The following is a 15,171-nucleotide window of genomic DNA, read 5'->3' on the forward strand; positions in this document are numbered from 1 at the left end:
CAAAGAGACCCTATGGGGGTAGCTACACTGCGGGTCCATCCAAGACGATTATATTATTACGCCAAAACTGGATGCTTTAGCCAAAGAATTCTGCATGGGTTGCAGGAAAGTAATTTGCTTGATCCCCCCATCAACACAGACGGTGTTGATGCAGGAATCCCTCCTGCCAGGCCATTGTATTCTCCCGGCAGGGGAGTGGGTGGAGGAAGCTGCCCCCCCGGACAAGCAAACAGTATGCTTAATCTGGCCATGCACATATAGAAGTTGGAATCTTTACTAAAATCGTCCTTCCTCCTGGCAGGCGCAGTAACCCAACCTGCTGTAGTGGCGGTTGGTATGTGTCAGGTCTTAAAGGACCAGGTGAAACAGGGGATGAAAGATCTGACTTCGGAGCAGATCAAATTTTGGGAGAATATGCCAAGGGCCTTATGTTTTACAGTGGATGCCATTAGAGATTCTATCCAACAGGCATCCTGCCTCTTGCTTCAGCTGGTGCATATGCGCAGAATTCTTTGGCTAAAGCATTGGTCAGCAGAAGCCCCCTGCAAAAACATTTTGGCCAGTTTCCCCTTCCATGGCGAGCGCCTCTTTGGGGATGATTTGGAAAAGTATATCCAAAAGATATCGAGCGGAAAAACTACCCTTCTGCCAGAGAAGAAGAAAAACAAGCGTCCTTGTTTTAAGCGTTCTCTTTCCTCGGCTCCTGGTAGATCTACTTCCTGCCAGTGGCTACGCCATTTTCAGCCAGCCACAAAGGCTAAAGAAGACCAAGCCTAGAAAAACAAGAAGCCGTGGAGTTCAAAAGCTAACAAGCAAAACCCTGAAGCCTCTTTATGGAGAGGTGCCCCCGTTCAGCTGAGTGGGGGGACGGGTCTATCAGTTTTCAGCGGCATGGCAGACAGACATCCAGGACAAGTGGGTAGTATCCACAGTATCCCTAGGGTACAAACTGGAATTTCGAGAGATCCCATCTTCTCAGTTCCGAAGTTCAAGGCTCTCCAAAGATCCACTAAAAAGAGCATCCTTCTTTAAGGGATTGGATCACTTGCTGTCTCAGGGGGTGATCATAGAGGTACCCCTAAAGAAGCAAGGTTCAGGTTTTTATTCAAACCTCTTTGTGGTTAAAAAAAAAATGGAGACGTCAGACCCGTCCTGGATCTAAGGTCTCTAAATCAGTTTCTGAACATTCGCCATTTCCGAATGGAAAGTATTCGATCCGTGGTCGCCACCTTACAAGGCGGAGAATTTATGGCGTCTAGAGACATCAAGGACGCATATTTACATGTGCCTATCCATCCCGCTCACCAAAAATTCTTAAGGTTCGAGGTAGAACATCGCCACTTCCAGTTTGTGGCTCTGCCCTTTGGTGTGGCTACAGCACCCCGGGTATTTACAAAGGTACTAGTCCCTCTGAAGAAGCTTCAGCCGAAGGAATCTGGGCCAAGACCGAAGAGAGGCTGCCCATCAACATACTGGAGATTGGGGCAGTATATCTAGCCCTCAGAACCTGGACCCACAGGTTACAGGGCCACCCTGTTCGGATTCAATCCGACAATGCTACTGCAGTAGCTTACATCAAGGAAGCACCCGCAGTTAGGGTGCTCAGAAGGAGGTGAATCGGATTTTGACTTGGGCAGAAGAACATGTTCCTTGTCTCTCTGCAATCTTCATTCCAGGGGTAGAAAACTGGCAAGCTGACTATCTGAGTTGCCAGCAGCTGTCACCAGGAGAGTGGTCTCTCCACCACGATTTCTTTCAGGCAATATTCCAGAGATGGGGGACCCCAGAGGTAAACCTGCTAGCTTCCAGGTTCAACAGGTAGTTGGACAACTTTGTATCCAGGACGAGAGATCCTCTAGCCTACGGATCGGATGCTCTAATAATTCCCTGGAATCAGTTCTCACTGATCTATGCATTTCCTCCGATCGCTCTCTTACAAAGGCTACTGTGCAGGATCAAGAAGGAAGGAATTCCAGTAATCCTAGTGGCCCCAAATTGGCCTAGAAGGCTCTGGTACGCGGAGATCCTAAAGATGGCAGTAGGAAAACCTTGGAAGCTTCCGCTTCGTCACGACCTGCTGTCGCAGGGTCCAGTGTTCCATCCTTGCTTACAAAAGCTAAATTTGATGGTCTGGCTACTGAGACCTACATTTTGAAGAAACGAGGGATCTCGGGTCCAGTTCTTTCTACACTCAATAATTCTAGAAAGCCAGCCTCCAGGCTTATCTACTATAGAGTCTGGAAGGTATATGTTTCCTGGTGTGAAACCAAAAAATAGAATGCCTAGAAGTATAACATAAGTAGGATTCTCGCCTTTTGCCAGTTAGGAGTGGATATGAAACTAGCCCTTGGTACCATCAAGGGTCAAATATCGACTCTATCAGACTTTTTTCAAAGACCACTGGCATCTCATTGCCTAGTTCGGCTTTCATTCATGGGGTGCTGCGGATTAATTCACCAGTCAAGTCTCCCTTGTGCCCCTGGGATTTGAATTTGGTATTGTGAGTGTTGCAAAGGCAACCTTTTGAACTGATTCGCCATGATCCTTTGATCTTTTGAGCAGGATATTGGCCTTTTTGATTGCTATCTCTTCTGTTAGAAGAGTATCAGAATTGGCAGATCTTTCTTGTTAAGAGGCTTATTTAACCACTTGCCGACCGCGCACCGCCGTTATACGTCCACAAGGTGGCTCGGCTGGGCGAGAGCACGTAGTATGACGTCCTCTCTCCCAGCCACCACTAGGGGCGCGCACGCCCCCCGCTCGCCCTCGACTCCCGTGCGTGTGCCCGGCGGGCGCGATCGCCGCCGGGCACACGCGATCGCTCGGTACAGAGCGGGGACCGGGAGCGGTGTGTGTAAACACACAGCTCCCGGTCCTGTCAGCAGGGGAAATGCTGATCTTCGGTTCATACAATGTATGAACCGAGGATCAGTGTTTCCCCTAGTGAGGCCACCCCCCCACAGTAAGAACACACCCAGGCATACTTAACCCCTTCCCCGCCCCCTAGTGTTAACCCCTTCACTGCCAGTGGCATTTTTTTAGTAATCCAATGCATTTTTATAGCACTGATCGCTATAAAAATGCCAATGGTCCCAAAAATGTGTCAAAAGTGCCTAAAGTGTCCGCCATAATGTTGCAGTACCGAAAAAAAAAATCGCTGATCGCCGCCATTAATAGTAAAAAAAATATAATAAAAATGACATAAAAATACCCCCTATTTTGTAAACGCTATAACTTTTGCGCAAACCAATCAATAAACGCTTATTGAGATTTTTTTTTACGAAAAATATGTAGAAGAAAACGTATCGGCCTAAACTGAGGAAAAAAAAAAAATTTTATATATTTTTGGGGGATATTTATTATAGCAAAATGTAAAAAATATTCATTTTTTTCAAAATTGTCGCTCTATTTGTGTTTATAGCTCAAAAACTAAAAACCGCAGAGGTGATCAAATACCACCAAAAGAAAGCTCTATTTGTGGGAAAAAAAGGACGTCAATTTTGTTTGGGAGCCACGTCGCACGACCGCGCAATTGTCTGTTAAAGCGACGCAGTCCCGAATCGCAAAAAGTACTCTGGTCTTTGGGCAGCAATATGGTCCGGGGGGTAAGTGGTTAATTTGTCATAAGGACAAGATTGTTCTACGACCCCATCCTACTTTTTTACCAAAGGTGGTGTCGGCATTTCATTTGAATCAAGATATTGTTTTGCCTTCCTTTTTTCCTGATCCGCAGACAGCGGAGGAAAGATTATTACACTCTCTAGATGTAGTGAGAGCAGTAAAAGCGTATCTGCAGGCAACCGCTCAGATACGTTAAACAGATGTTTAGTTTATTTTGCCAGATGGTCCTAAGAAGGGACAAGCGGCATCAAAATCCACCATTTCTCGGTGGATTCGACAAGTAATTATTCAAGCTTATGGCTTAAGGAACAAGATTCCTCCTTCTTATGTTAAGGCGCACTCGACCAGAGCTATGAGCGCTTCATGGACAGTGCATCACCAGGCTTCGATGGCTCACATCTGTAAAGCCGCAACTTGGTCTTCAGTCCATACATTTACCAAATTCTATCAAATAGATGTACGAGGACATGAGGATTCTGCCTTCAGGCGTAGTGTGCTGCAGGCAGCGATTTAGGGCTTCTTGTTCATTAACGGTCTGCTTGGATCTGTGTCTCCCACCCTTCATTGAGAATTGCTCTAGGACATCCCACTATGTAATGAATAGAGGCTCTGTGTCCCGTGGTGTACGATAAAGAAAATAGGGTTTTTAATAACAGCTTACCTGTAAAATCTTTTTCTTGGAGTACACCACGGGACACAGAGGTCCCCCCCTTCTTATGGGAACCTTACTGCTTTTCTACTTCCCTTAGGGGAGGGGTTATATGGAGGGGAATTTGTCTTCGTTGGTTGTGCCAGTGTCCACTCACCTCTGGTGACCATACAACCCACTATGTAATGAATAGAGGCTCTGTGTCCCATGGTGTACTCCAAGAAAAGGATTTTACAGGTAAGCTGTTATTAAAAATTCTATTTTGATCTCCAAATACGGAAAGGTTTCTTCAGTAAGAGCTATGAAAATTTGAAATAGACTCCCTCCAGAGGTTGTTCTAGCTAGCTCAGTAGATTCCTTTAAACAAGGCCTGGATTCTTTTCTAAATGTACATAATATAACTGGGTACTAACATTTTATAGGTAAAGTTGATCCAGTGACTACCAGTGATTTCCTCTTGAGAGATCAGGAAGGAGTTCTATCCACTTGCTGGAGCAAACTGGATCATGCTTTGTTGTTTTTTTTTTTTTCTTCCTCTGGATCAACTGTTGGTATAGAATTGTGTATATAAGATTGTATTTTTTTCCCCTTTTATTTGTTGAACTAAAGCAGTGTTTCTCAATTCCAGTCCTCAGGCCCCCCCAACAGGTCAGGTTTTCAGGATTTCCAATATTTTGCACAGGTGATTTGATCAGTTTCACTGCCTTAGTAATCACCACAGCCTTTTCATCTGAGGGAAATCCTGAAAACCTGACCTGTTGGGGGGGCCTGAGGACTGGAATTGAGAAACACTGAACTAAAGGGACATTTTTCAGACAGATTAACTATGTAAAAGAACAAAGTTTGAAGCAACATTGCATTTTGTAAATGTTTCATTTTTAGTCTGTTGATTGAACTGCAGATTAGTCCTCCAGTTCTAGTTTCATCATGGAATATAGAGTTGTATCTTAATAATTTAATGACTTTTTTTTTTTTTCTTTTGTTGACCACAGAAAAAAGTAATTGATTGTTGTTTGTGTGTCTTTGAATTTACAGGTCATTTTTGGCAAATCTAATGGCCCAGAATTCCTGGAAGAATTGTACACCTCAATTACCTATCATAATAAGTAGGTCTGACAGCTACATATGTCAAATTTACCAAAACTTTGTGGTCCCACCCAGTGGCGTTGCTATGGGGGTGCGGGGAGTGCGGCCCGCACCCGGGTGACACCCGCCAGAGGGTGACACCCGGCTCAGACTGGCGCCGCATTGAGAGGGGCGCCGCGGCTCCCTCCTTTCCTTCCGGGATCTCCTCTGCTCAATGTGATGTGCGGGGAGAGTGGGGGAGGAGGGAGTGAGGCAGAGACAGACTGGCTGCCCGGGGTCCGACCGTCCCCACACATGCGGCAATACCCAGCTCAGACTGGCGCCGCGGCTCCCTCCTTCCCTTCCGGGATCTCCTCTGCTCAATGCGATGTGCAGGGAGAGTGCGGGAGGAGGGAGTGAGGCAGAGGCAGACTGGGTGCCCGGGGTCCGACCGTCCCCACACACACACCTCCACACAGCGCGGCCATCATCTCACTGCTGCTTTCTCCTCAGCTTGGAAGTATACACAGGCATGTGAGACCATCCACGCTACAGTCAGTGCCTTTTCTGAGGTATGCAGCTACAGGAGTACTGTATTGCAGAGGAGGGGGACATAGTGGTTGGAGGGTTGGGGGGGGGGTCATTTGCAGAGGTAACAATTATGCTGCCAGGAGTTATTTTAGGGGGGTTAGAGAATAGGTGCTAGGGGGTGCTCTTTGTTTTGGGTTAGAGAGGAGTTGGACTTGTACTAGAAGTAGGAGGGGGCAGCGCAATTCCTCTCCCCTCCCAAAGCACCCACTAGCACATGTCCTTTAACCCCCCCAAATCAAAGGTCCCATCCTGGCTTCATCCACCCCCCAATCCCATCCAGCTCCACCAACCCCCCGATCCTATACCCGCTCATCCATCCCCCCGATCCCATCCCGGCTCCATTCATACCCCCTGATCCCATACCCGCTCCATCCACCCCCCTGATCCAATCCCCACTCCATCTATCCCCCCTGATCCTATCCTCGCTTTATACATCCCCCCCCCCCCCGATTCCATCCCGCCTCTATCCATTCCCCCCGATCCCATCCCGCCTCAATCCATTCCCCCCGATCCCTTCCCAGCTCCACCCAGCTCCCGATCACATACCCACTCCAGCTATCCCTCTAATCCCATCCCGGCACCATCCATCCCCCCAATCCCATCCTGGCTCCATCCATCCTCCCTGATCCTATCCCTGCTCCATCCATTCCCCCTGATCCTATCCCTGCTCCATTCATCCCCCCTGATCCTATCCCCGCTCCATCCATTCCCCCTGATCCTATCCCTGCGCCATCCATCGCCCCTGATCCTATCCCCGCTCCATCCATCCCCAATCCCATCCCTACGCCATCCATTCCCCTGATCCCTTTCAAGCTCTATCCACCACTCCAATCCAATCCCGGCTCCATCCATCCACCCAATGCCATCCCAGCTCCATCCATTGTGGTGGGTTAAGGGGGAGAGCCGCACCGACGCACTAGCCTGCTTAGTGCCAGGGGGTGGGGGTGTCACCAAGTATTACCGCACCAGGTGACACCAACCCTAGTGACGCCACTGGTCCCACCCTTACCGAAGTTATCCAAGCTTCATCTGGGCATTTACATCCTGACTGCACCTACTTCATCCACACAATGCTAAACTCGCAGTATTTGAACATCTATGCCATCCTGATAATAGTGTAGAAGTACACCAGCGCTATGGCACGTTGAACATGGATAAGACTAGCCTGCTACTAAATTCACTTCCTAGTGTGGAAAGGTTCAGCCTGCCCCAACACATAAGATAAACCTTTATTTTATAAGAGCACATTATAAAGTTAAAAAAAACAGTATCAACCAAGCAGGAATTATAGTGCTTTATTCTGAATGCTCTAACTGATAAATGCTGAAGTTTGATTGATTGCTTGTTTGTTTGATTGATTGATTATTGTACAGGCACTATAAATGTAAATAAGCCCAAACAATATGAAGCAAGGGAAAAAGTACATCTTTTATTCAATGCAAAAGAGGACATCAGAAATGGGATATACCGTAGTTAGTGTTTTTCAAACATCCTTGAAAAGTAATTTCCTGCTTTGCAAAGTATTTTCTTGGTACTCTCAGAAAAGTTTATGAACAGATGTCAGACACGTGGTATAGTATCACTGCCTACTAGTAAAGAGCAGTGAAGGAAACATTTTTGGGACTCTCCAAAGGCAGATAATTTTGTTCTGACAAATGTCAAGAAGTTTGTTTATTGTTAGAAATCGCGTAAATATATATATATTTATATATATATATATATATATATATATATATATATATATATGTATGTTCTTTTATATGTGTCTTTATTTTTTAGGGCCCCTGATTTCTATGAAGAAGTCAAAATTAAGCTACCTGCAAAACTTACAGAAAAACATCACCTGCTCTTCACATTTTATCATATAAGCTGTCAGCAGAAAACTGGTACATCAGTCGAAACTGTCCTTGGGTATTCTGTAAGTGAAATAGCATAACACATTTTCTTTTTTTATTATCATTAAGTAAAAATCAAACATTTCTTAACAAAATGTGCTACTTTTTTTATTAGTGGCTGCCTATTTTGCAAAATGAACGACTTCAGACTGGACATTACTGCCTCCCTGTGGCCACTGATAAGCTGCCTGCCAATTACTCCATGCATTCTCCAGAGGTAATCTAATGAATTTTAAATCTTCTAGAGAAAAAGTGACATTTTGCAGATTTTTTTTTTTTTCATTTCTAGCTGGCTGGTTATAGTACTGTAGATTCTGTGTTGTTCGCTATGAATCTACTACTGACTGAGAAGGCATGACATTTAGAATTCCACCTTGCATGTGTCGATGTTATATTTGTATCACCTTTGTAAAAGTTGTCTCAGAAAGTTGCGAACAGAACCCTACAAAGGTTTCTTGCTCCATTCTACCTTATTGGAGTTACTTGAACTTCAGGCTGACACCACACCACACCACACCACAACCAATGTTATACTTTATGGCCACTCAGTTTACATGCAGTGAAGGTACACAAAATGTATTGCATGAAAGGGTTTTCCCTTAGCACAGCATGTGTTACTCCTTCTATTGTCGCTGTCATGGCAGTGGATACTAAGAAAAAAAAGCTGAAAAAATCAACTAACAGGCCATACTCAGCCCAGCACTATCAGGGGCCCCGTTCTGTCTTCACAGACCCATTCAATCTGTATGAAATGGAAACATAGGGAGAGAAATAGGAACCAAAATGGAATGGATGCCAAAGCCAATCAGCAAGCAGCTACATACATATCACCCAGGTTCTCTATTCCTGACTGTATAATACATTGTGTTAAGGTGAGCATGGAAAGTGATGTAAATATCAAATGCTAAGCAACCCCACCTCTCTGACATTTAGTGCCACATGCACACACATTCCTTAAAGCAGGGGAAGGCAACTTTAAAGAGATGGAGATCTACTTGAACAACACTGATGAAGTCAAAGTTCCCCAGACACGGTGTCCTGTTGTTATGGCCAGTTCACACCAGAATGTGATGCCAGAAAGGCATGTTCCCTGTGTGTTTCCTGTACTGTGTTCAAAATGCACTGCCTTTGTGATCAACTGTGGGTAATGATACATTGTTAACCCCAAATGTAGATCGCAAACGCAGTGGACACAAAAAAGAGTATTACAAGAGAGTGCAGAGTTCAGGAGTGCGTTACGCTCAGAATGCAAGGATCAGGAGTGTGTTGCGCTCAGAATGCAGGGATCGGGAGTGCATTACGCTCAGAATGCAGGGATCAGGAGTGCGTTACGCTCAGAATGCAGGGATCAGGAGTGCGTTACACTCAGAATGCAGGGATCGGGAGTGTGTTGCGCTCCGAATGCAGGGATCAGGAGTGCGTTACGCTCAGAATGCAGTGTTAAGGAGTGTGTTGCACTCAGAATGCATGGATTGGGGGGGGGTGATGTCCCTGTCAATAGCAGTGTCCACTGCCTCTTCACACCACCTCCCTCCCCCCCACGCACACAGTAGTTCCCCCCCCCCCCTCCCTCCCATTGCATCCTACATTTGCACACAGGAGACCAAGAGGCAGCACAGTTCTGGACAAGGGGCGGGAGTAGGAGCTGGCAGAGTGACTTTTCATAATAACAAGCTGGTGATTGGTTGCTCATCTGTGGGTTAGGCTGAGGGCACTGAGAGCACTGAGAGAAGGCAGGGGTTGGCGGTGCAGACCCGTTCCTAGTCTACCTGTCGCCTATCCACGGTCGACAAGGAGTCGGAGATCAACGTGTTACCGACCCCAGCGTTAAAGCCTATCTAACACAATCAAAGTATTATATATATATATATATATATATATATATATATATATATATATATATATATATATATATATATATATATATTCCTCAGATGTTGTGGCTGCATTCGTTTTCTGCAATTTATGGGGGGGGGGAGGGTTTAGATATACTTTAACTTGTTGTCTAATCAGAAATGTTTTAATTTATCTCTATAGGATAGCTAGATAAGCCTTTAGATGTACTATATAAGTTTTGATAAATTACCATTATGTTAAAATGTTAGTCACCCGAATGCCAATTTGTTTTTTTGTTTGCAGAGATTACCAGCACAACCCACACCTATAAAGTGGGTAGAAGGACACAAGGGAGTTTTTAATTTGGAAGTACAAGCAGTTTCTTCTGTACACACTCAGGTAATAAAAAAATTAAAAAGTACGAATTGCCTCTTATTTATCCAACAATAGAAAAACTATATAATTTAACAATAGTTCAATTTATGACTGTAATGTTTTCAATTTTTCTAAATAATATTGGAAATAAATACATAAAAAGAAATACATGGAATATACATGTCTGATCCTGAGAAAATAATTAAAACTATATACACACATCTAATGTTTATTTTCAGGACAATCATCTGGAGAAATTCCTCACTCTTTGCCATGCACTGGAAGGTCCAGTAACATTTCCCATCCGTGTCCTGGACCAAAAGATCAATGAGAACTCCCTAGAGCATGAACTAAAACTTAGCATCATTCAATTAAGTTCTTCGAGACTGGAACCATTGGTCTTATTCCTTCATCTTGTCTTGGACAAACTTTTCCATCTTACTGTGCAACCCATGGTGATCGGGGGTCAGACTGGTATCTAACACTAATCTACATCCTCCTTTACTAATTACTGAGAGTTTTCAATGAGTAACAGTGTGCATCTGTAGTCATGTGTGTTTTACACTTTGATACAACAAAAATATGGATTAATGCCTAACATTGTAGGTTCCTCCATCTCCCATCCATTCCTCCATCACCATACACATTAGAATATGACCATACAATCTCTGTACAACCAAAATTATGTACCTACTATGTACCCACCTAAACTATCCAGTCTATTGGAATACAGTTACGTAGGCCTTTGAACTACATACTTTTTGGTAGATCTAAAAAGATTGTAAAATTAAATTGGAACCCGTGCTGGAGCCACTACCGTCATTAAAGCTGGTTGATTTTATTCCACTAATATGAAAGTCAATATGTAAAGCCTTAAATAAGCCACAGCTCTTGGAATAAAGATAACAGTAGTACCATGATGAGATAGTCCATGTGCCCACTGTGCTGTCTCCTGTCAGCATGTTCTTTGTGGACACACCTCATGGGTTCCTATTGTTAGTACTCCCTCTCCTAGCCCAAGTACATTTATTTAGAGAATTACAAGAAGCTAATATCTAGACAGATTCAGGCATTTACACTAGCTGCATTTTAAAAATGATTTTTAATACATTTAATTAATAAAAATTGCAATAATGGTATTTATATATCTGACTGGAACTAGGCTATAATGTAATTCTACTAGTTACGTAAAAAAAGAAAGTGACATGAAATGTCTGATCATTTCTTCCTAAATTTTAATTTTAACTCTAGACATTATATCTTCATTGATATCTCCAACAAAAAAATAGAATGTATTAATATTGCAGTTAGAAAATAGTAGCACAAGTTTGAGTACATTCTGAAAGACTGTATTATCACTTTCTTTGCAGCAACCTTTTCTCAATTTACGTTTGAATCTGTGGTTTCCATTGTGAGTAGCCTTCACAATAGTAAAGATCTCATCAAGGATCAGCATGGAAGAAACTGCTTGCTGGCGTCCTATGTGTATTACGTGTTTCGTCTTCCAGATGTCCAAAAGGACATGTGCATAGCAGGTATGGTCCTGTACCCATATTTAGTAATGAAAGTTATTTGTTACATTCTTAATAACAGGTTAATGTTTTAAAGCTCCTAAAATTGCAACATATTTTTTTTAAGTGTTTTACGTATTGTGTGATGTGATGTCATTGTGCATGTGTGCAGTGTTAGCAAACACCAGCCAGAAACTATGGGGGTTATTTACTAAAACTGCATGGTGCACATTCTGGCGCAGCTCTGCATAGAAAACAATTTGCCTCCAGGTTTTATTGTCAAAGCTTAAAGTATAACTAAAGGCAAAACGTTTTTTTAGTTTAGGATAGAGCGGAGAGCGATTACAATGCTTGTCTGTTTTTATTGCTGTCTCATGGCGCGTACACATGATCATTTTTCGGCATGAAAAAAAACAAAGTTTTTAAAAAATGTCATTTAAAATAATGGGCTTCACATCATTTTTCGGGTTCTGAAAAACAATTTTTTTTTTTAGAACATGCTGCATTTTTTAACGACGTTTTAAATTATGTCGTTTTTCGGGTTGTAAAAAATGATCGTGTGTGGGCTAAAATGATGTTAAAAACCTGTGCATGCTCAGAAGCAAGTTATGAGACGGGAGCACTCGTTCTGGTAAAACTACCGTTCGTAATGGAGTAAGCACATTCATCACACTGTAACAGACTGAAAAGCGCAAATCGTCTTTTACTAACACAAAATCAGCTAAAGCAGCCCAAAGGGTGGCGCCATCCGAATGGAACTTCCCCTTTATAGTGCCGTCGTATGTGTTGTACGTCACCGCGCTTTGCTAGAGCATTTTTCAAAAACTATGGTGTGTGGGCAACGTCGTTTTAACGATGAAGTTGGAAAAACTTCGTTTTTTCTACATGCCGAAAAACATCGTTTTTTTTTTCATGCTGAAACATGATCGTGTGTACGCGGCATTACTCTCTCTATTTGTCCTGTTTACCATTATCATTGAAAGTTAAAGTAAATCCCAAATTTTGGGTTGTCCACAGAAAAGTAATAGAAGTGAAATGCGTACAGTAGTTCTGGTGACCTGGGGGCCGCAAGGAATTCCCTTAATTTGCAAGAATTTCCTCTCACTTCCTGTTTGGCTATGGGACAGGAAGTGAAGGGAAATTTCAGTAATGGGACATAGATGGCGAACTTTAATCTGACATGGGTAATAACCCTCCCTTACTCTATCCAAAATGGAAAAAAATATTTTTTTCCTACAGTTCTACTTTAATTGAACAAGATGAAGTTAGAAGCTGATTGGTTACCATGCACAGCTGCACCAGATTCTGAGTGCACCACTCTTAGTGAATCTACCAATATAACACATCACTTCCATTTATTTTATACGCTGATAAAACATACAGGCGGTCCCCTAGTTACAAACATCTGACTTACAAATGACTCCTACTTACAAACAGAGGGAGACAACAGGAAGTGAGACGAAATCTACCCCTAGGAATGGAAATTCACTCCTGTAAGGGCTATTATGGGAAAAGGTACCTCCACTGATCCTTGTTTCCACAACAACCTAAAATGTCCAAAATCCAATTGTCATTGGGACAGAAAGTGAGGTGAAATCTTCTGAACAGTGGGCATAGACAGTAACACAGTTAATTATAGCAGATGGCAGAAACATCTAGAATGCTTTTTTGGTATATACACACTAGCTATTTGTGTGTTCTACTAATTTGTACATTATGGGGGTGATTTACCAAAACTGGTGCACAAATCATCTGATGCAGCTGTGCATAGTAACCAATAAGCTTCTAACTTCAGTTTTGACAATAAAACTTAGAAGCTCATTGGTTACTATACACAGTTGCACCAGATTCTGTAAATCACCTCATATTTGTACGTGTATGTGGATAGCTAATGAGATTTATACAGAGTTTCCTGTAATTAGGTTGTTTGCTTTTAAAGTCCATTCTTCGCTGTTTACATCAAGGGCTTATAGTAGTTCACGCACCTGTTTTCATGTCTTTGTTAAAGGTGGAAATTTGCATGATAGCCGCTACAACACTGTTGGCCGTACCACAGCTAATGCTGTAGGTTCTAAACTAATTCAGTCCAGAACAATGAGTTCAAGCAACCCAGATATTGCAGGAATGCAGAGTGCAGATGAAGAAGTTAAAAACATTATGTCCTCCAAGGTGAGCTAAGACCTTACCTGTAATCCTTTTTTGTTCTGTGAAAGCACTCTACTTAATATAAAATGCTGTTTTTTGACCTTTTGTGTGATATTACATACCTACTACAGTTATGCAATTATTAAAATATTATATAATACTCTTTAACTAGTACAAGTAACTTAATAACAGGCTTCTGTACATCCCTGCACAGCAGCACTCAAAATACAGGGAGGGTCAGCATTCAGGTCTTTGTACCATGCTTTTACCCATAGTCAGTGGCGGCTGGTGCTAAATATTTCGGGAGTGGGGGCAGCAAACTAAAGACACCCCCCAGGAAGAAAGCAATTGCCACAAGCATGTCCATGCCACGCCCCATGCAAATTAGCGAATGTGCACCCAGAGCCCACCCTTATTTGAAGTTTGAGCTTCAGGCTCTAATCCTGTGCTTAAAAACAAAACAAAAACCCAGTTGAAATCCATTAGTCCGGCACTTTGCATGTACCTTAGGGTCGGGCGCATGGATTAGGGGGTGGCGCCCCTGCTAATAGTGTACACTTAGGACGTGATAAACCGTGTACTTGTCCAGTTATAAGCTAAGGCGGACCATACACAGTTAGAATCTCGGCCGGTTCTCGTCTGCTATAGCCACTAGTAACAATCACTGTCTTCTTCCGATGGAGACAGCTTCTCCCGTCCACCCCCCCACCGAGAGAAAACAATTGCTGATTCCCCTGTCAACCCGGTCTGTGTTGATAGGGAAATCGTGCAAATTTCTTTCCTGCAACCCGTGATATGTATGGCATGCCCAAGGTCTAAGCCATGTCCTGGACCAGGCTACATTGTTTATCTGCAGTGCAGACTGGCTGAGCAACAAATAGGAGAAAGTGGAGCCAAGGCTGCACCAGACCTTCCTAGTTGATGTGACATGCTTTTTTGATATTGTCCATGTGCATGTGAAATTCGAGATTTTCCTAGTTTGTGACGGAAAATATTAATTATATGAAGACAGGAGGCGAGTATCTTATGCATTATCTTTCTTTATTAATGCCCATAGCAGAAATACAACTTTTTCAGTAATTTCAAGTAGAAAAACGTTTAACTGAAAGAAAAAGAAAAAACTACAACACCCAGCAGCCCTCAGGCTGGGTCTGCCAATCATGAGGCAGGACAGCCGGCATATAAGGGGCTGCCTCCTTAGACCCTTCCTCTTTCTTGAGGCGAATAGGCAGGAAACCTGGAATAGAAAAAACAGTTCGAAACACCGGGAGCCTGGCAAACTGGAACTTCCGGACAGGATTCAGTCGACAGCATCCATGCTCCGGATCCGGAACGCAGTAGGAACCTCCACTTCCGGTCTGTGGTGCGCAAAAACCCATGGATCGAAATGGGAACCGCAATCCCGACGGTGATATAGAAAAACGAAGTCCAGGGGCGTATCAGCCTCCGACCTGTAGGATGCGTGATGCAATGACCTAGAACG

General features: G+C 43.3%; 1 protein-coding gene across 4 annotated transcripts in view; it reads left to right on the plus strand.

Moving 5' to 3' along the window:
* Positions 1-15,171, plus strand: part of DOCK8 (dedicator of cytokinesis 8) — a 225,044-nt gene that overhangs the window by 126,856 nt on the left and 83,017 nt on the right. For 2 of the 4 annotated variants that reach the window (XM_040357049.1, XM_040357040.1), the window contains exons 16-23: positions 5,306-5,376; positions 7,706-7,844; positions 7,937-8,038; positions 8,553-8,693; positions 9,961-10,056; positions 10,272-10,506; positions 11,403-11,567; positions 13,552-13,712. In XM_040357049.1, coding sequence (XP_040212983.1) covers positions 5,306-5,376; positions 7,706-7,844; positions 7,937-8,038; positions 8,553-8,693; positions 9,961-10,056; positions 10,272-10,506; positions 11,403-11,567; positions 13,552-13,712 — 1,110 coding nt within the window. The remainder of the gene's footprint in view (positions 1-5,305; positions 5,377-7,705; positions 7,845-7,936; positions 8,039-8,552; positions 8,694-9,960; positions 10,057-10,271; positions 10,507-11,402; positions 11,568-13,551; positions 13,713-15,171) is intronic. The other 2 variants (XM_040357065.1, XM_040357056.1) reach the window with 1 other exon arrangement.

Source organism: Rana temporaria, chromosome 1 (assembly GCF_905171775.1).
Source record: "Rana temporaria chromosome 1, aRanTem1.1, whole genome shotgun sequence".
NCBI classification, from domain to species: domain Eukaryota; kingdom Metazoa; phylum Chordata; class Amphibia; order Anura; family Ranidae; genus Rana; species Rana temporaria.